Source organism: Fringilla coelebs (genome assembly GCF_963513975.1).
Source record: "Fringilla coelebs genome assembly, contig: SCAFFOLD_402, whole genome shotgun sequence".
Taxonomy (NCBI): Eukaryota; Metazoa; Chordata; class Aves; order Passeriformes; family Fringillidae; genus Fringilla; species Fringilla coelebs.
In genome coordinates this window covers 1,373-24,483 of record NW_028167364.1, presented here as the reverse complement: position 1 = coordinate 24,483, position 23,111 = coordinate 1,373, and the positions used below count along the sequence as shown (strand labels likewise).

At 58.7% G+C, this 23,111-nt stretch overlaps 1 protein-coding gene across 1 annotated transcript in view; it reads right to left on the bottom strand.

Moving 5' to 3' along the window:
- Positions 1-22,712, bottom strand: part of NLGN2 (neuroligin 2) — a gene marked incomplete at both ends in the record, with an annotated part of 29,869 nt that extends 7,157 nt beyond the window's left edge. The window contains 6 exons of the mRNA XM_084227491.1: positions 2,735-2,783; positions 4,154-4,339; positions 6,914-6,975; positions 7,256-7,355; positions 11,904-11,960; positions 22,220-22,712. Of these exons, the coding sequence (XP_084083617.1) occupies positions 2,735-2,783; positions 4,154-4,339; positions 6,914-6,975; positions 7,256-7,355; positions 11,904-11,960; positions 22,220-22,712 (947 nt within the window). The remainder of the gene's footprint in view (positions 1-2,734; positions 2,784-4,153; positions 4,340-6,913; positions 6,976-7,255; positions 7,356-11,903; positions 11,961-22,219) is intronic.
- Positions 22,713-23,111: the final 399 nt, after the last annotated feature.

Genomic DNA, 23,111 nt, shown 5'->3' with positions numbered 1-23,111 from the left:
TCATTGGGGACACCAGGGTCATTGGGGACAGTGTGGTCATTGGGGTTGGTAATTGACCGACCAGCTGGCGATGGCCGTGCCGCTCTGGGCGATGGCCTTCTGGAACAGTCCTGGGGACAGGAGGGGTTTGGGGTCATTGGGGGGTCATTTGGGGTCATTGTGGGGTCATTGGGGTCATTGGGGTCATTGGGGTCATTGGGGTTGGTAATTGACCGACCAGCTGGCGATGGCCGTGCCGCTCTGGGCGATGGCCTTCTGGAACAGTCCTGGGGGGACAGGAGGGGACAGGGGGACATTGGGGGGTCATTTGGGGTCATTGTGGGGTCATTGGGGTCATTGGGGTCAGTGGGGTCATTGGTAATTGACCGACCAGCTGGCGATGGCCGTGCCGCTCTGGGCGATGGCCTTCTGGAACAGTCCTGGGGGGACAAGGGGACATTGGGGTCATTGGGGTTATTGGGGTTATTGGGGTCATTGGGGATTTGGGGACAGTGGGGTCGGTAATTGACCGACCAGCTGGCAATGGCCGTGCCGCTCTGGGCGATGGCCTTCTGGAACAGTCCTGGGGACAGGGGGGACATTGGGGTGTCACCAGGGTTTGGGGTCATTGGGGTCATTGGGGTCATTGGGGTCAGGGGCGTTGGTAATTGACCGACCAGCTGGCGATGGCCGTGCCGCTCTGGGCGATGGCCTTCTGGAACAGTCCTGGGGACAGGAGGGGACAGGGGGACATTGTGGGGTCATTGGGGTCATTGGGGTCACTGGGGGTTTGGGGTCAGTGTGGTCATTGGGGTTGGTAATTGACCGACCAGCTGGCGATGGCCGTGCCGCTCTGGGCGATGGCCTTCTGGAACAGTCCTGGGGACAGCAGGGGACATTGGGGTCATTGGGGTGTCACCAGGGTTTGGGGTCATTGGGGTCATTGGGGTCATTGAGGTCAGTGTGGTCACTGCAGTCAGTGGGGTTGGTAATTGACCGACCAGCTGGCGATGGCCGTGCCGCTCTGGGCGATGGCCTTCTGGAACAGTCCTGGGGGGACATTGGGGTGTCACCAGGGTTTGGGGACATTGGGGTCATTGGGGGTTTGGGGACAGTGGGGTCAGTGCGGTTAGTGTGGTCATTGTGGTCACTGCAGTCATTGGGGTCATTGGGGTCACAGGGGGTTTGGGGACATTGGGGTCATTGGGGTCATTGGGGTTGGTAATTGACCGACCAGCTGGCGATGGCCGTGCCGCTCTGGGCGATGGCCTTCTGGAACAGTCCTGGGGGGACAGGGACATACTGGGGTCATTGGGGTCACAGGGGGTTTGGGGACATTGGGGTCACTGCAGTCACTGGGGTCGGTAATTGACCGACCAGCTGGCGATGGCCGTGCCGCTCTGGGCGATGGCCTTCTGGAACAGTCCTGGGGACAGGAGGGGACAGGGGGACATTGTGGGGTCATTGGGGTCACTGGGGTCACTGGGGTGAGTGGAGGTTTGGGGTCATTGGGGTTGGTAATTGACCGACCAGCTGGCGATGGCCGTGCCGCTCTGGGCGATGGCCTTCTGGAACAGTCCTGAGGAGACAGGGGGGGTTTGGGGTCATTGGGGTCATTGGGGTCAGGGGGGGTTTGGGGTCACTGCAGTCATTGGGGTCATTGGGGTCATTGGGGTCGGTAATTGACCGACCAGCTGGCGATGGCCGTGCCGCTCTGGGCGATGGCCTTCTGGAACAGTCCTGGGGACAGGAGGGGTTTGGGGTCATTGGGGGGTCATTTGGGGTCATTGTGGGGTCATTGGGGTCATTGGGGTCAGTGGGGTCATTGGTAATTGACCGACCAGCTGGCGATGGCCGTGCCGCTCTGGGCAATGGCCTTCTGGAACAGTCCTGGGGACAGGAGGGGACAGGGGGACATTGTGGGGTCATTTGGGGTCATTGGAGTCAGTGGGGTCTCACTGGAACAGCCCTGGGGTCATTGGGGTCATTGGGGTTGGTAATTGACCGACCAGCTGGCGATGGCCGTGCCGCTCTGGGCGATGGCCTTCTGGAACAGTCCTGGGGACAGGAGGGGTTTGGGGTCATTGGGGGGTCATTTGGGGTCATTGTGGGGTCATTGGGGTCATTGGGGTCATTGGGGTTGGTAATTGACCGACCAGCTGGCGATGGCCGTGCCGCTCTGGGCGATGGCCTTCTGGAACAGTCCTGGGGACAGGGGGACATTGGGGTCATTGGGGGTTGGGGGACAGTGGGGTCATTGGGGTTGGTAATTGACCGACCAGCTGGCGATGGCCGTGCCGCTCTGGGCGATGGCCTTCTGGAACAGTCCTGGGGACAGGGGGACATTGTGGGGTCATTGGGGTTATTGGGGTCATTGGGGTCATTGGGAGTTTGGGGACAGTGTGGTCATTGTGGTCATTGGGGTTGGTAATTGACCGACCAGCTGGCAATGGCCGTGCCGCTCTGGGCGATGGCCTTCTGGAACAGTCCTGAGGGGACAGGGACATACTGGGGTCATTGGGGTCATTGGGGTCATTGGGGTCATTGGGGGTTTGGGGACATTGGGGTCACTGCAGTCATTGGGGTCGGTAATTGACTGACCAGCTGGCGATGGCCGTGCCGCTCTGGGCGATGGCCTTCTGGAACAGTCCTGGGGGGACAGGGGGGGGTTGGGGTCATTGGGGGGTCACTGGGGTCATTGGGAGTTTGGGGACATTGGGGACAGTGGGGTCATTGGGGTTGGTAATTGACCGACCAGCTGGCGATGGCCGTGCCGCTCTGGGCGATGGCCTTCTGGAACAGTCCTGGGGACAGGGGGGGTTTGGGGTCATTGGGGTCATTGTGGGGTCATTGGGGTCATTGGGGTCAGTGGGGTCATTGGGGTCAGTGGGGTCAGTGGGGTCATTAAAGTCTCAGCAGGGTTTGGGATCAGTGGGGTCAGTGGGGTCAGGGGGGTCTCACCAGGGTTTGGGGTCACTGGGGTCATTGGGGTCACTGGGGTCACAGGGATCGAGATTTGTCCTTGATGTGTCCCCGATGTGGATTTGGGGTCAATTTTGGCCATTTTCGGTACCTTCAGAGTGGTGGGACAGGATGAGGAGGCTGAGGCGGGGTGGATTTTGGGGCTGTTTTGGCCATTTATGTACCTTCAGAGTGGTGTGAGAGGATGAGGAGGAATCCCTGGGGTGGATTTTGGGGTGGTTTTGGGGTCACCACGGTGGATTTTGGGGCTGTTTTGGGGTGGATTTTGGGTTGATTTTGGCCATTTTCGGTACCTTCAGAGTGGTGGGACAGGATGAGGAGGCTGAGGCGGGGTGGATTTTGAGTTGATTTTGGGGTCACCAGGGTGGATTTTAGGGTGGTTTTGGGGTGGATTTTGGGGCTGTTTTGGGGTGGATTTTGGGGCCATTTCAGGCATTTTCGGTACCTTCAGAGTGGTGAGAGAGGATGAGGAGGCTGAGGCGGGGTGGATTTTGGGGCGGTTTTGGGGTCACCAGGGTGGATTTTGGGGCGGTTTTGGGGTCGCCATGGTGGATTTTGGGTCGATTTTGGCCATTTTCAGTACCTTCAGAGTGGTGTGAGAGGATGAGGAGGCTGACGCAGGGGTGGATGTTGGGGCGGTTTTGGGGTGGATTTTGGGGCTGTTTTGGGGTGGATTTTGGGGCAGTTTTGGGGTGGATTTGGGGGCTGTTTTGGGGTGGATTTGGGGGCTGTTTTGGGGTGGATTTTGGGGCTGTTTTGGGGTGGATTTTGGGGCTGTTTTGGGGTGGATTTTAGGGCGGTTTTGGGGTGGATTTTGGGGCTGTTTTGGGGTGGATTTGGGGGCGGTTTTGGGGTGGATTTTGGGGCTGTTTTGGGGTGGATTTTAGGGCGGTTTTGGGGTGGATTTTGGGGCTGTTTTGGGGTGGATTTTGGGGCTGTTTTGGGGTGGATTTTAGGGCGGTTTTGGGGTGGATTTTGGGGCCATTTCAGGCATTTTTGGTACCTTCAGAGTGGTGAGAGAGGATGAGCAGGCTGAGGCGGGGTGGATTTTGGGGCTGTTTTGGGGAGGATTTTGGGGCGGTTTTGGGGTGGATTTTGGAGCTGTTTTGGGGTGGATTTTGGGGCTGTTTTGGGGTGGATTTTGGGGCTGTTTTGGGGTGGATTTTGGGTCGATTTTGGCCGTTTTCAGTACCTTCAGAGTGGTGAGAGAGGATGAGGAGGCTGACGCAGGCCGCCCCCGCCCCCGAGCCGAAGATGGTGATGCGCTGGGGGTCGCCCCCGAAGTGCCCCACGTTCTCGTGCAGCCACCGCAGCGCCTGGATCTGGTCCAGCAGGCCGTAATTGCCCTTGGCAGCCTGGTCACCCGTGCTCAGGAACCCTGGGGACACCGAGGGGACATTGGGGACACAGCCAGGGACACCGCCAGGGGCATTGGGGACATCGTGGGGACACAGCCAGGGACACCACCAGGGCATTGGGGACACCCTGGGGACACTGATCTGGTCCAGCAGGCCGTAATTGCCCTTGGCAGCCTGGTCACCCGTGCTCAGGAACCCTGGGGACAGTGGGGACATCGTGGGGACATCGTGGGGACATTGGGGACATCGAGGGGACACCATGGGGACACCACCAGGGACACCCTGGGGACACCGCAGCGCCTGGATCTGGTCCAGGAGGCCGTAATTGCCCTTGGCAGCCTGGTCACCTGTGCTCAGGAACCCTGGGGACACCGAGGGGACATCGTGGGGACATTGGGGATACAGCCAGGGACACCACAGGGACATTGGGGACACCCTGGGGACACCACCAGGGACACCCTGGGGACACTGATCTGGTCCAGGAGGCCGTAATTGCCCTTGGCAGCCTGGTCACCCGTGCTCAGGAACCCTGGGGACACCGAGGGGACATCGTGGGGACATTGGGGACATCGTGGGGACACAGCCAGGGTCATTGGGGACACAGCCAGGGACACCCTGGGGACACCCTGGGGACACTGGATCTGGTCCAGCAGGCCGTAATTGCCCTTGGCAGCCTGGTCACCCGTGCTCAGGAACCCTGGGGACAGTGGGGACATCATGGGGACATTGGGGACACAGCCAGGGACACCACCAGGGCATTGGGGACACCCTGGGGACACAGCCAGGGACACCCTGGGGACACTGGATCTGGTCCAGCAGGCCGTAATTGCCCTTGGCAGCCTGGTCCCCCGTGCTCAGGAACCCTGGGGACATTGGGGACATCATGGGGACATTGGGGACATCGTGGGGACACAGCCAGGGGCACTGGGGACACAGCCAGGGACACTGTGGGGACATTGGGGACACCCTGGGGACACTGGATCTGGTCCAGGAGGCCGTAATTGCCCTTGGCAGCCTGGTCACCCGTGCTCAGGAACCCTGGGGACAGTGGGGACATCGTGGGGACATCGTGGGGACATTGGGGACATCGAGGGGACACCATGGGGACACAGCCAGGGACACCCTGGGGACACCGCAGCGCCTGGATCTGGTCCAGGAGGCCGTAATTGCCCTTGGCAGCCTGGTCACCTGTGCTCAGGAACCCTGGGGACATTGGGGACATCATGGGGACATTGGGGACACAGCTAGGGACACCACCAGGGCATTGGGGACACAGCCAGGGACACCACAGGGACATTGGGGACACTGGATCTGGTCCAGGAGGCCGTAATTGCCCTTGGCAGCCTGGTCACCCGTGCTCAGGAACCCTGGGGACACCGAGGGGACATTGGGGACACCGTGGGGACACAGCCAGGGGCATTGGGGACATTGTGGGGACAAAGCCAGGGACACAGCCAGGGACATTGGGGACATTGTGGGGACACCATGGGGACATCAAGGGGATATTGGGGACACCGCAGGGACATTGGGAACACTGCCAGGGCCATGTGGGGACAGGGCCAGGACACGGCAGGGACATTAGGGACAGGGCCAGGACATGGCAGGGACATTGGGGACACAGCCAGGACACCACAGGGACATTGGGGACATGGTGCCAGAACATTGGGGACAGGGCCAGGACACCGGGGAGACGTTGGGGACACGGCCAGGACATGGTGGGGACATCAGGGACAGGGCCAGGACACCACAGGGACATTGGGGACAGGGCCAGGACATGGTGGGGACATTGGGGACAGGGCCAGGACACCAGGGACACAGCCAGGACACGGTGGGGACATCGGGGACAGGGCCAGGACACGGCAGGGACATCGGGGACACGGTGCCAGGACATTGGGGACAGGGCCAGGACAGGGCAGGGACAGGGCCAGGACACACAATGTCCCCCAATGTCCCCAATATCCCAAATCCCCCCAGTGTCCCCAATCCCCCCAATGTCCCCAATATCTCCCCAATGTCCCCAATGTCCCCAGTGTCCCCAATGTCCCCTCAGTGTCCCCAATGTCCCCAATGTCCCCAGTGTCCCCAATGTCCCCAATGTCCCCAATGTCCCCATGTCCCCTCAGTGTCCCCAATGTCCCCATTGTCCCCAATGTCCCCAGTGTCCCCAATGTCCCCAATGTCCCCAGTGTCCCCAATGTCCCCAATGTCCCCAATGTCCCCTCAGTGTCCCCACTGTCCCCAATGTCCCCTCGGTGTCCCCAGTGTCCCCAATGTCCCCAATGTCCCCAATGTCCCCAGTGTCCCCAATGTCCCCAATGTCCCCATGTCCCCTCAGTGTCCCCAATGTCCCTTACCCAGCACGCCCAGCCGGTAGTTCATGGTGACAACGATGACATTGCCGTACGCCGCCAGCACGCTGCCATCGAACATGTTCCCTGTCCCCAGTGTCCCCAATGTCCCCAATGTCCCCAATGTCCCCAATGTCCCCAATGTCCCCTCAATGTCCCCAATGTCCCCAATGTCCCCAATGTCCCCAATGTGCCCTCAGTGTCCCCAATGTCCCCAATGTCCTCAGTGTCCCCAATGTCCCTTACCCAGCACGCCCAGCCGGTAGTTCATGGTGACAACGATGACATTGCCATACGCCGCCAGCATGCTGCCATCGAACATGTTCCCTGTCCCCAATGTCCCCAGTGTCCCCAATGTCCCCAATGTCCCCAGTGTCCCCAATGTCCCTTACCCAGCACACCCAGCCGGTAGTTCATGGTGACAACGATGACATTGCCGTACGCCGCCAGCACGCTGCCATCGAACATGTTCCCTGTCCCCAATGTCCCCAATGTCCCCAATGTCCCCAATGTCCCCAATGTCCCCAATGTCCCTTACCCAGCACCCCCAGCCGGTAGTTCATGGTGACAACGATGACATTGCCGTACGCCGCCAGCACGCTGCCATCGAACATGTTCCCTGTCCCCTCCATGTAGGAGCCGCCGTGCAGGAACAGCATCACCGGCTTCTTGCCGCTGTCACGGATGTCTGGGGACACCAAAGTGACACCAAAGTGACATTGGGGACATTGGGGACATCGGGGATATTGGGGATATCAGGGATATCGGGGACATTGGGGACATTGGGGACAGGGACAGGGCAGGGACAGCATCACCGGCTTCTTGCCGCTGTCACGGATGTCTGGGGACATTGGGGACATCAAAGTGACATTGGGGACACCAAAGGGACATCAGGGACATCAGGGGGATGGGGGATATTGGGGACATTGGGGTCATCAAGGGGACAGGACAGGAACAGCATCACCGGCTTCTTGCCGCTGTCACGGATGTCTGGGGACATTGGGGACATCAAAATGACATTGGGGACACCGAGGGGACATTGGGGACATCAGGGATATTGGGGATATCAGGGACATTGGGGACATTGAGGGGACAGGGCAGGGACAGGAACAGCATCACCGGCTTCTTGCCGCTGTCACGGATGTCTGGGGACAGCAAAGGGACATTGGGGACATTGGGGACATTGGGGACATCAGGGATATCGGGTACATCGGGGATATCGGGGATATTGGGGACATTGGGGACACTCTGGGGACAGGGACAGGGCAGGAACAGCATCACCGGCTTCTTGCCGCTGTCACGGATGTCTGGGGACATCGAGAGGACATTGGGGACATTGGGGACATTGGGGACATTGGGGACATTGGGGGAATGGGGCAGGGACAGGGACACCTTGGGGACAGGAACACCCTGGGGACAGGGACAGGGACAGGGCAGGGACAGCATCACCGGCTTCTTGCCGCTGTCACGGATGTCTGGGGACATTGGGGACATCAAAGTGACATTGGGGACATTGGGGACATTGGGGACATCAGGGATATTGGGGATATCAGGGATATTGGGGACATTGGGGACATCGAGGGGACAAGGCAGGGACAGGGCAGGAACAGCATCACCGGCTTCTTGCCGCTGTCACGGATGTCTGGGGACATCAAAGTGACATTGGGGACATTGGGGACATTGGGGACATCGGGGACATTGGGGATATCGGGGATATCAGGGACATTGGGGACATCGAGGGGACAGGGACAGGGACAGAGCAGGGACAGGGCAGGGACAGCATCACCGGCTTCTTGCCGCTGTCACGGATGTCTGGGGACAGCAAGGGGACATTGGGGACATTGGGGACATTGGGGACACTGGGGATATCGGGGACATTGGGGACATTGGGGGGATGGGGCAGGAACAGGGACACCCTGGGGACAGGGACAGGGACAGGGACAGGGCAGGAACAGCATCACCGGCTTCTTGCCGCTGTCACGGATGTCTGGGGACACCAAGGGGACACCAAAGTGACATTGGGGACATTGGGGGGATGGGGCAGGAACAGGGACACCTTGGGGACAGGGACAGGGACAGGGACAGGGACAGGGCAGGAACAGCATCACCGGCTTCTTGCCGCTGTCACGGATGTCTGGGGACATCAAAGTGACATTGGGGACATTGGGGACATTGGGGACATCGGGGATATTGGGGACATTGGGGACACTCTGGGGACAGGGCAGGGACAGGGACAGGAACAGCATCACCGGCTTCTTGCCGCTGTCACGGATGTCTGGGGACAGCAAAGTGACACCAAAGTGACATTGGGGACATTGGGGACATTGGGGACATTGGGGACATTGGGGACATTGGGGACACTGGGGATATCGGGGACATTGGGGACATTGGGGGGATGGGGCAGGAACAGGGACACCCTGGGGACAGGGACAGGGACAGGGACAGGGCAGGAACAGCATCACCGGCTTCTTGCCGCTGTCACGGATGTCTGGGGACATCGAGAGGACATTGGGGACATTGGGGACACTGGGGACATTGGGGACATTGGGGATATTGGGGGGATGGGGCAGGGACAGGGACACCTTGGGGACAGGGCAGGGACAGGGCAGGGACAGGGCAGGGACAGGAACAGCATCACCGGCTTCTTGCCGCTGTCACGGATGTCTGGGGACAGCAAGGGGACATTGGGGACATTGGGGACATTGGGGACACTGGGGATATCAGGGACATTGGGGACATCAGGGGGATGGGGCAGGAACAGGGACACCTTGGGGACAGGGACAGGGCAGGAACAGCATCACCGGCTTCTTGCCGCTGTCACGGATGTCTGGGGACAGCAAGGGGACATTGGGGACATTGGGGACATTGGGGACATTGGGGACATTGGGGGGATGGGGCAGGGACAGGGACACCCTGGGGACAGGGACAGGGACAGGACAGGGACAGGGCAGGAACAGCATCACCGGCTTCTTGCCGCTGTCACGGATGTCTGGGGACATTGGGGACATCAAAATGACATTGGGGACATCGAGGGGACATTGGGGACATCAGGGATATCGGGGATATCGGGGACATTGGGGACATTGGGGATATCAGGGATATCGGGGACATTGGGGACACTCGGGGACAGGGCAGGGACAGGGCAGGGACAGCATCACCGGCTTCTTGCCGCTGTCACGGATGTCTGGGGACACCAAAGTGACATTGGGGACATCAAAGGGACATTGGGGACATTGGGGACATCAAAGGGACATTGGGGACATTGGGGACATCGAGGGGACATCAGGGATATTGGAGATATCAGGGATATCGGGGACATTGGGGACAGGGACAGGGCAGGGACAGCATCACCGGCTTCTTGCCGCTGTCACGGATGTCTGGGGACACCAAAGTGACATTGGGGACATTGGGGACATTGGGGACATTGGGGACATTGGGGGGACATTGGGGACATTGGGGACATTGAGGGGATGGGGCAGGGACAGGGACAGGGGACAGAATTGGGGACACCCTGGGGACACCCTGGGGACACCTTGGGGACATTCTTGGGGGTCCCCTGGAACTGGGGACACCCTGGGCACCCCCCCGGAATTGGGGACACCCTGGGGACACCCTGGGGACACCTTGGGGACACCTTGGGGACACCACTGGGACCCCCCAGAATTGGGGACACCCTGGGGACATCATTGGGGGTCCCCCAGAATTGGGGACACCTTGGGGACCCCCTGGGGACACCCTGGGGACACCCTGGGGACACCTTGGGGACACCCCAGAATTGGGGACACCCTGGGGACCCCCCCGATGTCACCCCGGGGGGTGCTGGGAGGTGACAGCGGGGTCAGAGGTCACGGGCTGGGGGGACAGGGTCACATTGGGGTCACTTGGGGTCACTCTGGGGTCACTTTGGGGACAGTTTGGGGTCACATTGGGGTCACTTGGGACATTTTGGGTCATTTTGGGGTCACTTTGGGGTCATTTTGGGTAATTTTGGGTCATTTTGGGTGATTTTGGGTCACTTTGGGGTCACTTTGGGACAATTTGGGTCACTTTGGGGTCACATTGGGGTAAATTTGGGACAGTTTGGGTCACTTTGGGTAATTTTGGGGACATTTTGGGTCATTTGGGGTCACATTGGGGTCACTTTGGGTAATTTTGGGACATTTTGGGTCATTTTGGGTCACTTTGGGGTCACTTTGGGGTCACTTGGGACATTTTGGGTCACTTTGGGGACATTTTGGGACATTTTGGGGTCACCTGGGATAATTTTGGGTCATTTTGGGGTCACTTTGGGACATTTTGGGTCATTTTGGGGTCACTTTGGGACATTTTAGGGTCATTTTGGGTCATTTTGGGTCACTTTGGGGTCACTTTGGGACATTTTGGGGTGACTTTGGGACATTTTGGGGTGACTTTGGGGTCACTTGGGACATTTTGGGGTCACATTGGGACATTTTGGGTCATTTTGGGTCATTTTGGGTAATTTTGGGAGATTTTGGGGACATGTTTGGGTCAGTTGGGGTCACTCTGGGGTCATTTTGGGCCATTTTGGGGTAATTTGGGGTCATTTTGGGCCATTTTGGGTCAGTTTGGGCCATTTTGGGTCGCTTTGGGCGTTTTTTCCCTTTTTTGGGGCCGTTTCCATGGCAACGTCTCCCCCCCCTTGGGGACAGCGAGCAAAGGGGGGGAGGGGAGGGGGGGGACACGGGGAGGGGGGGGAGTGGGATCCAAAAAACCAGAGAAAAACCCAAAAACCACCAAAACGCCAAAAAAACAACAACAACCAAAAAAAAAACACCCAACCCCAAAAAAACCCCAAAAAACCAAAAATCTGCCCCAAACCCCCCCCGCCAAGAAGCCAAAAATAAAAAAACACAAAAAAAAAGGAAAAGACCCCAAAAAAACCACGACAAAACAAACAAAAAAAAAACCACAAAAAAAGAAGAAAAGAACCAAAACCCCCCCCAGGAAAAATCCGCAAAAAGAACCAAAAAAAGGCAAAAAACCAAAAAAAAATTAAAAAAAAAAAAAAACAAAAAAATCCCCCCTCCCCCCCCCGCGGGAGAGAATTTGGGGATGGGGGAGGGGAAAGGGGGGAGGGGAAGAAAAGAGCAAAAAAAAAAAAAAAAAAGAAAAAAAAAAGAAAAAAAGAAAAAAAAAGAAAGGGGGGGAAGAAGCAGCCAAAGAATGAAAAAGACCCAAAATCGGCGGAATTTGCCCCAAAACATGCAGCAAATACCTGAGTCCGGGGGGGGGCCGCCGGCCGCGCCGTCCTCGCGCTTTTTGCCGAGCAAACCTGGACCGGGGGGAGAGAAAAGGGGAAAAATTTGGGGCCAAAAGAGGCGAAAACGGGGTCGGGGGCGGGGCGGGAGAGCAAAAAGGTGAAAAAACGGGGGGGGAGGGGAAAAAAATCCGACCCCCCCCGAAAATGGGTTTGGAACGTTCCGGGCCCCTCCCCCCGCAAAAACGGGGAGGGGAAAAATGGGGGGAAAAAGCCAAAATTGGGAAAAATGGGGAAATGGGGGAATGGGGGGAAAAAGAGCAAAATTGGGAAAATGGGGGGAAAAAGCCCAAAATTGGGAAAAGGGGAAAATTGGGGAAATGGGGGAAAAATGGGGGGAAAAGCCCAAAATTGGGAAAAGGGGGAAATTGGGGAAATGGGGGAAAAAGAGGAAAAAATTGGGGGAAAATGGGAAAAAAGGGAAATGGGGAAAAATGGGGAAAATGGGAAAAATGGGGAAAAATGGGAAAAATTGGGTGAAAAGGGGAAAAATTGGGGAAAAGGCCCAAAAATGGGGGTGGGGGAGGGGCTGGGATGGACACTGAGTGGACACTGAGTGGACACTGAGTGGACACTGGGATGGACACTGGGATGGACACTGAGTGGACACTGAGTGGACACTGAGTGGACACTGGGATGGACACTGAGTGGACACTGGGATGGACACTGGGATGGACACTGGGATGGACACTGAGTGGACACTGAGTGGACACTGGGATGGACACTGGGATGGACACTGAGTGGACACTGGGATGGACACTGAGTGGACACTGAGTGGACACTGAGTGGACACTGGGATGGACACTGGGATGGACACTGAGTGGACACTGGGATGGACACTGGGATGGACACTGAGTGGACACTGAGTGGACACTGAGTGGACACTGGGATGGACACTGGGTGGACACTGAGTGGACACTGGGATGGACACTGAGTGGACACTGAGTGGACACTGAGTGGACACTGGGATGGACACTGAGTGGACACTGAGTGGACACTGAGTGGACACTGGGATGGACACTGGGATGGACACTGGGATGGACACTGAGTGGACACTGAGTGGACACTGGGATGGACACTGAGTGGACACTGAGTGGACACTGAGTGGACACTGGGATGGACACTGAGTGGACACTGGGATGGACACTGGGATGGACACTGGGATGGACACTGGGATGGACACTGAGTGGACACTGAGTGGACACTGGGATGGACACTGAGTGGACACTGGGATGGACACTGGGATGGACACTGGGATGGACACTGAGTGGACACTGAGTGGACACTGAGTGGACACTGGGATGGACACTGGGATGGACACTGAGTGGACACTGGGATGGACACTGGGATGGACACTGGGATGGACACTGAGTGGACACTGAGTGGACACTGAGTGGACACTGAGTGGACACTGGGATGGACACTGGGATGGACACTGAGTGGACACTGAGTGGACACTGAGTGGACACTGGGATGGACACTGGGATGGACACTGAGTGGACACTGGGATGGACACTGGGATGGACACTGGGATGGACACTGAGTGGACACTGAGTGGACACTGAGTGGACACTGGGATGGACACTGGGATGGACACTGGGATGGACACTGAGTGGACACTGGGATGGACACTGAGTGGACACTGGGATGGACACTGGGATGGACACTGGGATGGACACTGAGTGGACACTGAGTGGACACTGAGTGGACACTGGGATGGACACTGGGATGGACACTGGGATGGACACTGAGTGGACACTGAGTGGACACTGGGATGGACACTGGGATGGACACTGGGATGGACACTGAGTGGACACTGAGTGGACACTGAGTGGACACTGGGATGGACACTGGGATGGACACTGAGTGGACACTGGGATGGACACTGGGATGGACACTGGGATGGACACTGAGTGGACACTGAGTGGACACTGAGTGGACACTGAGTGGACACTGGGATGGACACTGGGATGGACACTGAGTGGACACTGGGATGGACACTGGGATGGACACTGGGATGGACACTGAGTGGACACTGGGATGGACACTGGGATGGACACTGAGTGGACACTGAGTGGACACTGAGTGGACACTGGGATGGACACTGGGATGGACACTGAGTGGACACTGGGATGGACACTGGGATGGACACTGGGATGGACACTGAGTGGACACTGGGATGGACACTGAGTGGACACTGAGTGGACACTGAGTGGACACTGGGATGGACACTGGGATGGACACTGAGTGGACACTGGGATGGACACTGGGATGGACACTGGGATGGACACTGAGTGGACACTGAGTGGACACTGGGATGGACACTGGGATGGACACTGAGTGGACACTGAGTGGACACTGAGTGGACACTGGGATGGACACTGGGATGGACACTGGGATGGACACTGAGTGGACACTGGGATGGACACTGAGTGGACACTGGGATGGACACTGGGATGGACACTGAGTGGACACTGGGTGGACACTGGGATGGACACTGGGATGGACACTGGGATGGACACTGAGTGGACACTGGGATGGACACTGGGATGGACACTGAGTGGACACTGGGATGGACACTGAGTGGACACTGAGTGGACACTGGGATGGACACTGGGATGGACACTGGGATGGACACTGAGTGGACACTGAGTGGACACTGGGATGGACACTGAGTGGACACTGGGATGGACACTGGGATGGACACTGGGATGGACACTGGGATGGACACTGAGTGGACACTGGGATGGACACTGAGTGGACACTGAGTGGACACTGAGTGGACACTGGGATGGACACTGGGATGGACACTGAGTGGACACTGGGATGGACACTGGGATGGACACGGGGATGGACACTGGGATGGACACTGAGTGGACACTGGGATGGACACTGAGTGGACACTGGGATGGACACTGGGATGGACACTGAGTGGACACTGGGATGGACACTGAGTGGACACTGAGTGGACACTGAGTGGACACTGGGATGGACACTGAGTGGACACTGGGATGGACACTGAGTGGACACTGGGATGGACACTGGGATGGACACTGAGTGGACACTGGGATGGACACTGGGATGGACACTGAGTGGACACTGGGATGGACACTGGGATGGACACTGGGATGGACACTGGGATGGACACTGAGTGGACACTGGGATGGACACTGGGATGGACACTGAGTGGACACTGAGTGGACACTGAGTGGACACTGGGATGGACACTGGGATGGACACTGAGTGGACACTGGGATGGACACTGGGTGGACACTGGGATGGACACTGGGATGGACACTGAGTGGACACTGGGATGGACACTGAGTGGACACTGAGTGGACACTGAGTGGACACTGGGATGGACACTGGGATGGACACTGGGATGGACACTGAGTGGACACTGGGATGGACACTGAGTGGACACTGAGTGGACACTGGGATGGACACTGGGATGGACACTGAGTGGACACTGAGTGGACACTGGGATGGACACTGGGATGGACACTGGGATGGACACTGAGTGGACACTGGGATGGACACTGAGTGGACACTGAGTGGACACTGGGATGGACACTGAGTGGACACTGAGTGGACACTGAGTGGACACTGGGATGGACACTGGGATGGACACTGAGTGGACACTGGGATGGACACTGGGATGGACACTGGGATGGACACTGAGTGGACACTGAGTGGACACTGAGTGGACACTGGGATGGACACTGGGATGGACACTGGGATGGACACTGAGTGGACACTGGGATGGACACTGGGATGGACACTGGGATGGACACTGGGATGGACACTGGGATGGACACTGAGTGGACACTGGGATGGACACTGGGATGGACACTGGGATGGACACTGAGTGGACACTGGGATGGACACTGGGATGGACACTGGGATGGACACTGAGTGGACACTGGTATGGACACTGAGTGGACACTGAGTGGACACTGGGATGGACACTGGGATGGACACTGAGTGGACACTGGGATGGACACTGAGTGGACACTGAGTGGACACTGGGATGGACACTGGGATGGACACTGGGATGGACACTGAGTGGACACTGGGATGGACACTGGGATGGACACTGGGATGGACACTGAGTGGACACTGGGATGGACACTGGGATGGACACTGAGTGGACACTGAGTGGACACTGAGTGGACACTGGGATGGACACTGAGTGGACACTGGGATGGACACTGAGTGGACACTGAGTGGACACTGGGATGGACACTGGGATGGACACTGAGTGGACACTGAGTGGACACTGAGTGGACACTGGGATGGACACTGAGTGGACACTGAGTGGACACTGAGTGGACACTGGGATGGACACTGGGATGGACACTGGGATGGACACTGAGTGGACACTGGGATGGACACTGGGATGGACACTGGGATGGACACTGAGTGGACACTGAGTGGACACTGGGATGGACACTGGGATGGACACTGAGTGGACACTGGGATGGACACTGGGATGGACACTGGGATGGACACTGGGATGGACACTGGGATGGACACTGAGTGGACACTGAGTGGACACTGGGATGGACACTGGGATGGACACTGGGATGGACACTGGGATGGACACTGAGTGGACACTGAGTGGACACTGAGTGGACACTGGGATGGACACTGGGATGGACACTGGGATGGACACTGAGTGGACACTGGGTGGACACTGGGATGGACACTGAGTGGACACTGGGATGGACACTGAGATGGACACTGGGATGGACACTGGGATGGACACTGGGATGGACACTGGGATGGACACTGAGTGGACACTGAGTGGACACTGGGATGGACACTGGGATGGACACTGAGTGGACACTGAGTGGACACTGAGTGGACACTGAGTGGACACTGGGATGGACACTGGGATGGACACTGAGTGGACACTGAGTGGACACTGAGTGGACACTGGGATGGACACTGGGATGGACACTGAGTGGACACTGAGTGGACACTGGGATGGACACTGAGTGGACACTGAGTGGACACTGGGATGGACACTGGGATGGACACTGGGATGGACACTGAGTGGACACTGAGTGGACACTGGGATGGACACTGGGATGGACACTGGGATGGACACTGAGTGGACACTGGGATGGACACTGGGATGGACACTGGGATGGACACTGGGATGGACACTGAGTGGACACTGGGATGGACACTGGGATGGACACTGAGTGGACACTGAGTGGACACTGAGTGGACACTGGGATGGACACTGGGATGGACACTGAGTGGACACTGAGTGGACACTGGGATGGACACTGGGATGGACACTGGGATGGACACTGAGTGGACACTGAGTGGACACTGGGATGGACACTGGGATGGACACTGGGATGGACACTGAGTGGACACTGGGATGGACACTGGGATGGACACTGGGATGGACACTGGGATGGACACTGAGTGGACACTGGGATGGACACTGGGATGGACACTGAGTGGACACTGAGTGGACACTGAGTGGACACTGGGATGGACACTGGGATGGACACTGAGTGGACACTGGGATGGACACTGAGTGGACACTGAGTGGACACTGGGATGGACACTGGGATGGACACTGGGATGGACACTGGGATGGACACTGGGATGGACACTGAGTGGACACTGAGTGGACACTGGGATGGACACTGAGTGGACACTGGGATGGACACTGGGATGGACACTGAGTGGACACTGAGTGGACACTGATTGTGGGCGGGGCCGTGGATTGTGGGCGGGGCTGGGGAGGGCCTGCCCCGCCCCCTCTTTGCCCAAATTTGCCGTTTTTCGCCCCAAATTCCATTTCTCGATTTTCCCGCCCAGATTTTCTCGTTCCCGCCCCTTTTCCGCCATTTGGGGGCGGGGTCATACCGGGCCACGCCCCTTCCCCATTTTTCCTTTGGGTTTTTCCCAATTTCCCCGGGTTTTGCCCCATTTCCTGATTTCTCCGTTTCCTGCCCCATTTCCCCCAAACTTTGCCCAAATTTCCCTTTTTTCTCCCCATTTCGGGGGCCGGGATTTGGGGGCGGAGCCGCCCCTCCCCCTCCATTGGCCCCGCCCCCTTTACTCAATTTCTGCTGTTTTTCCTCAATTTCCCGTTTTGCCCCAATTTTCTCTTTTTTTACCCCATTCCTGCCCTCACCTGGGCCGGGCTGGCCACGCCCCTCCCTCATTTACCACGCCCATCCAACCTGGCCACGCCCACCCGTTCATTCCTCCAATGGGGTGCCGAGCTGGGGTGGAGACACTCCCACTAACCTGGTCACGCCCATCTCACCTGGCCACGCCCATCTCCCCTGGTCAGGCCCATCTCACCTGGTCACGCCCATCTCACCTGGCCGTGCCCATCTCACCTGGCCACGCCCCATTTCTGTAGCCACACCCATCCCCGCCATTCCCACCCCTCCCTCACCTGTCCCCAGGTGTGCCCAGGTGTGTCCCTGTCCATCCCTCACCTGTCCCCAGGTGTCCCCAGGTGTGCCCAGGTGTCCCCAGGTGTGCCTCAGGTGTCCCCAGGTATGCCTCTGCCCCTCACCTGTCCCCAGGTGTGCCCCAGGTGTGTTCCAGGTGTGCCCCAGGTGTGTTCCAGGTGTGTCCTGCCTGTCCCCACATGTGTCAAACCCATCCCCAGGTGCGTCCAGGTGTGCCCAGGTGTGTCACATGTGTGTCACACCTGCCCAGGTGCGCCATACCGTCCTCGGTGGGCACGTAAAGGTTCAGGTAGAGGCAGTCCTTGCTCTGTGTGACCCCAGACCCAACCCCAGCTCTATCCCAGCTCTATCCCATGGATCCCAGGTGTCCCCAGGTGTGCCCAGGTGTGTCACAGGTGTGTCACACCTGTCCCCAGGTAATTTACCATCCTCGGTGGGCACGTAGAGGTTCAGGTACAGGCAGTCCTCGCTCTGTGTGACCCCGCACTCACACCCAGCTGTACCCCAGCTGTATCCCATTGATCCCAGGTGTATCACACCTGTCCCCAGGTGTGCCCCAGGTACATTATCGTCCTCGGTGGGCACGTAGAGGTTCAGGTACAGGCAGCCCTCGCTCTGTGTGACCCCGCACTCACACCCAGCTCTATCCCAGGTGTATCCCCCTGTACCCCAGGTGTGCCCAGGTGTGCCCAGGTGCACCATACCGTCCTCGGTGGGCACGTAGAGGTTCAGGTACAGGCAGTCCTCGCTCTGCGCCGCCCCGCACTCACACCCAGCTGTACCCCAGGTGTATCCCATTATACCCCACATGTCCCCAGGTGTGCCCAGGTGTCCCCAGGTGTACCCAGGTGTATCTCAGGTGTGTCTCAGGTAATTTACCCTCCTCGGTGGGCACGTAGAGGTTCAGGTACAGGCAGTCCTCGCTCTGTGTGACCCCGCACTCACACCCAGCTGTACCCCACTGTACCCCAGGTGTATCCCAGGTACCCCAGGTGTGTCACACCTGTCCCCAGGTGTGTCACAGGTGTATCCCAGGTACATTACCGTCCTCGGTGGGCACGTAGAGGTTCAGGTACAGGCAGTCCTCGCTCTGTGTGACCCCAGACCCATCCCCAGCTGTATCCCACTGTACCCCCTGTACCCCACATGTCCCCAGGTGTGTCACAGGTGTGTCACACCTGTCCCCAGGTGAATTACCGTCCTCGGTGGGCACGTAGAGGTTCAGGTACAGGCAGTCCTCGCTCTGTGTGACCCCGCACTCACACCCAGCTGTACCCCAGGTGTATCCCATGGATCCCAGGTGTGTCACAGGTGTGTCACACCTGTCCCCAGGTGTATCTCAGGTACATTACCGTCCTCGGTGGGCACGTAGAGGTTCAGGTAGAGGCAGTCCTCGCTCTGTGTGACCCCAGACCCATCCCCAGCTCTATCCCAGGTGTACCCCACATGTCCCCAGGTGTGTCACAGGTGTGTCACACCTGCCCAGGTGTACCCCAGGTAATTTACCGTCCTCGGTGGGCACGTAGAGGTTCAGGTAGAGGCAGTCCTCGCTCTGCATTGCCCCGCACTCACACCCAGCCCCATCCCAGGTGTATCCCATGGATCCCAGGTGTGTCACAGGTGTGTCACACCTGCCCAGGTGTTCCATACCGTCCTCGGTGGGCACGTAGAGGTTCAGGTAGAGGCAGTCCTCGCTCTGTGTGACCCCGCACTCACACCCAGCTGTACCCCACTGTACTCCAGGTGTATCCCAGGTACCCCAGGTGTGTCACACCTGTCCCCAGGTGTGTCACAGGTGTACCCCAGGTAATTTACCGTCCTCGGTGGGCACGTAGAGGTTCAGGTAGAGGCAGTCCTCGCTCTGTGTGACCCCGCACTCACACCCAGCTGTACCCCAGCTGTACCCCACATATCTCCAGGTGTGTCACAGGTGTATCCCAGGTGTATCACACCTGTCCCCAGGTAATTTACCGTCCTCGGTGGGCACGTAGAGGTTCAGGTAGAGGCAGTCCTCGCTCTGTGTGACCCCAGACCCATCCCCAGCTCTATCCCAGGTGTATCCCACTATACCCCAGGTGTGCCCAGGTGTGTCACAGGTGTGTCACACCTGTCCCCAGGTGTATTACCGTCCTCGGTGGGCACGTAGAGGTTCAGGTAGAGGCAGTCCTCGCTCTGTGTGACCCCGCACTCACACCCAGCTGTACCCCAGCTGTATCCCATGTATCCCAGGTGTATCCCAGGTGTGTCACACCTGTCCCCAGGTGTATCTCAGGTGAATTACCGTCCTCGGTGGGCACGTAGAGGTTCAGGTACAGGCAGTCCTCGCTCTGTGTGACCCCAGACCCATCCCCAGCTCTATCCCATGGATCCCAGGTGTATCCCAGGTGTGTCACACCTGTCCCCAGGTGTATCTCAGGTGAATTACCGTCCTCGGTGGGCACGTAGAGGTTCAGGTAGAGGCAGTCCTCACTCTGTGTGACCCCGCACTCACACCCAACCCCATCCCAGCTCTATCCCATGGATCCCAGGTGTGCCCAGGTGTGTCACAGGTGTGTCACACCTGTCCCCAGGTACATTACCGTCCTCGGTGGGCACGTAGAGGTTCAGGTAGAGGCAGTCCTCGCTCTGTGTGACCCCAGACCCATCCCCGGCTCTATCCCAGGTGTATCCCCCTGTACCCCAGGTGTGCCCAGGTGTGCCCAGGTGTATCCCAGGTGTATTACCGTCCTCGGTGGGCACGTAGAGGTTCAGGTAGAGGCAGTCCTCGCTCTGTGTGACCCCGCACTCACACCCAGCTCTATCCCAGGTGTATCCCCCTGTACCCCAGGTGTGTCACAGGTGTGTCACACCTGTCCCCAGGTGAATTACCGTCCTCGGTGGGCACGTAGAGGTTCAGGTAGAGGCAGTCCTCGCTCTGCGTGACCCCGCACTCACACCCAGCTCTATCCCAGCTCTATCCCAGGTACCCCAGGTGTGTCACACCTGATCCCAGGTGTATCTCAGGTGTGTCCCAGGTGAATTACCGTCCTCTGTGGGCACGTAGAGGTTCAGGTACAGGCAGTCCTCGCTCTGTGTGACCCCAGACCCATCCCCAGCTCTATCCCAGCTGTATCCCATTGATCCCAGGTGTATCCCCACATGTCCCCAGGTGTGTCACAGGTGTGTCACACCTGCCCAGGTGTGTCATACCGTCCTCGGTGGGCACGTAGAGGTTCAGGTAGAGGCAGTCCTCGCTCTGTGTGACCCCAGACCCATCCCCAGCTCTATCCCACTGTACTCCACATCTCCCCAGGTGTGTCACAGGTGTATCCCAGGTGTGTCACACCTGTCCCCAGGTGTGTCACAGGTGTGTCATACCGTCCTCGGTGGGCATGTAGAGGTTCAGGTAGAGGCAGTCCTCGCTCTGCACTGCCCCGCACTCACACCCAGCTCTATCCCAGCTCTATCCCACATGTCCCCAGGTGTGCCCAGGTGTGTCACACCTGCCCAGGTGTGTCATACCGTCCTCAGTGGGCACGTAGAGGTTCAGGTAGAGGCAGTCCTCGCTCTGTGTGACCCCAGACCCATCCCCAGCTCTATCCCAGGTGTATCCCATTGATCCCAGGTGTATCCCCCTGTAGCCCAGGTGTGTCACACCTGTCCCCAGGTGTATCCCAGGTAATTTACCGTCCTCGGTGGGCACGTAGAGGTTCAGGTAGAGGCAGTCCTCGCTCTGTGTGACCCTGCACTCACACCCAGCCCCATCCCAGCTCTATCCCAGGTGTCCCCAGGTGTGTCACAGGTGTGTCACACCTGTCCCCAGGTGTATCTCAGGTGAATTACCGTCCTCGGTGGGCACGTAGAGGTTCAGGTAGAGGCAGTCCTCGCTCTGCGCCGCCACGTAGGCGCCGGCCGCCTCCAGGTTGTCGCTCAGCCACAGCGGCAGCATCAGGGGCGGGGGTCCGGCCCGCAGGTTCTGGGGGCAGGCGGGGGCGAAGGCGGTGGCGTCGCGGACCCCCCCCCAGGCGGCGGGGGCTTCGGGGGGCGCCCAGCGGCGGGGCCCGAGCGGGGGGGCGGCGTAGGGGACCCCCAGAAACGCCTGGACCGGCCCCAGCAGCTCGTTGCTCAGGTCGCGGCGAGCCCCCCGCAGCCGCCCGTACTGGGTGGGCACCACCGGGAAACGGGGGTCCGGGGGGGGGTCCGGGGGGGGCTGGGGGGGCTGGCCCGAGGGGGGTCCCGAGGGTCCCGAGGGGCCGGAGGGGGCGGCCGGGGTCGGAGGCGGCGCTGCCCAAAGCGCCAGGGCCAGCGCCAGGTAAAGGGGGGGAGGGGGCGGCATGGTGGGGGAGGGGAGGGGAGGGGGAGGGGTGGGGGGGGTTATGGGGTGGGGAGGGGGGGGAGGGTGGTGAAGGTGGGGGGGCTGTGGGGGTTGGGGGGAAGGGGGGAAATTTGGGAGATATGGGAAAAATTGGGGAGAAAAATGGGGAAAATTGGGAGAAAAATGGAGGAGGAGATTTGGGGGGAAATTGGGGAGAAATGGGAAAATTGGGGGAGGAAATTTGGGGGGAAATTGGGGAGAAATGGGAAAAATGGGGGAAAATTAGGGGAGGAAATTTGGGGGAAATTGGGGAAAAATTGGAAAAAATGGGGGAGGAAATTTTGGGGGAAATTGGGGAGAAATGGAAAAATTGAGGGAGGAAATTTGTGGTGAAATGAGGAAAAATTGGGGAGAAATGGG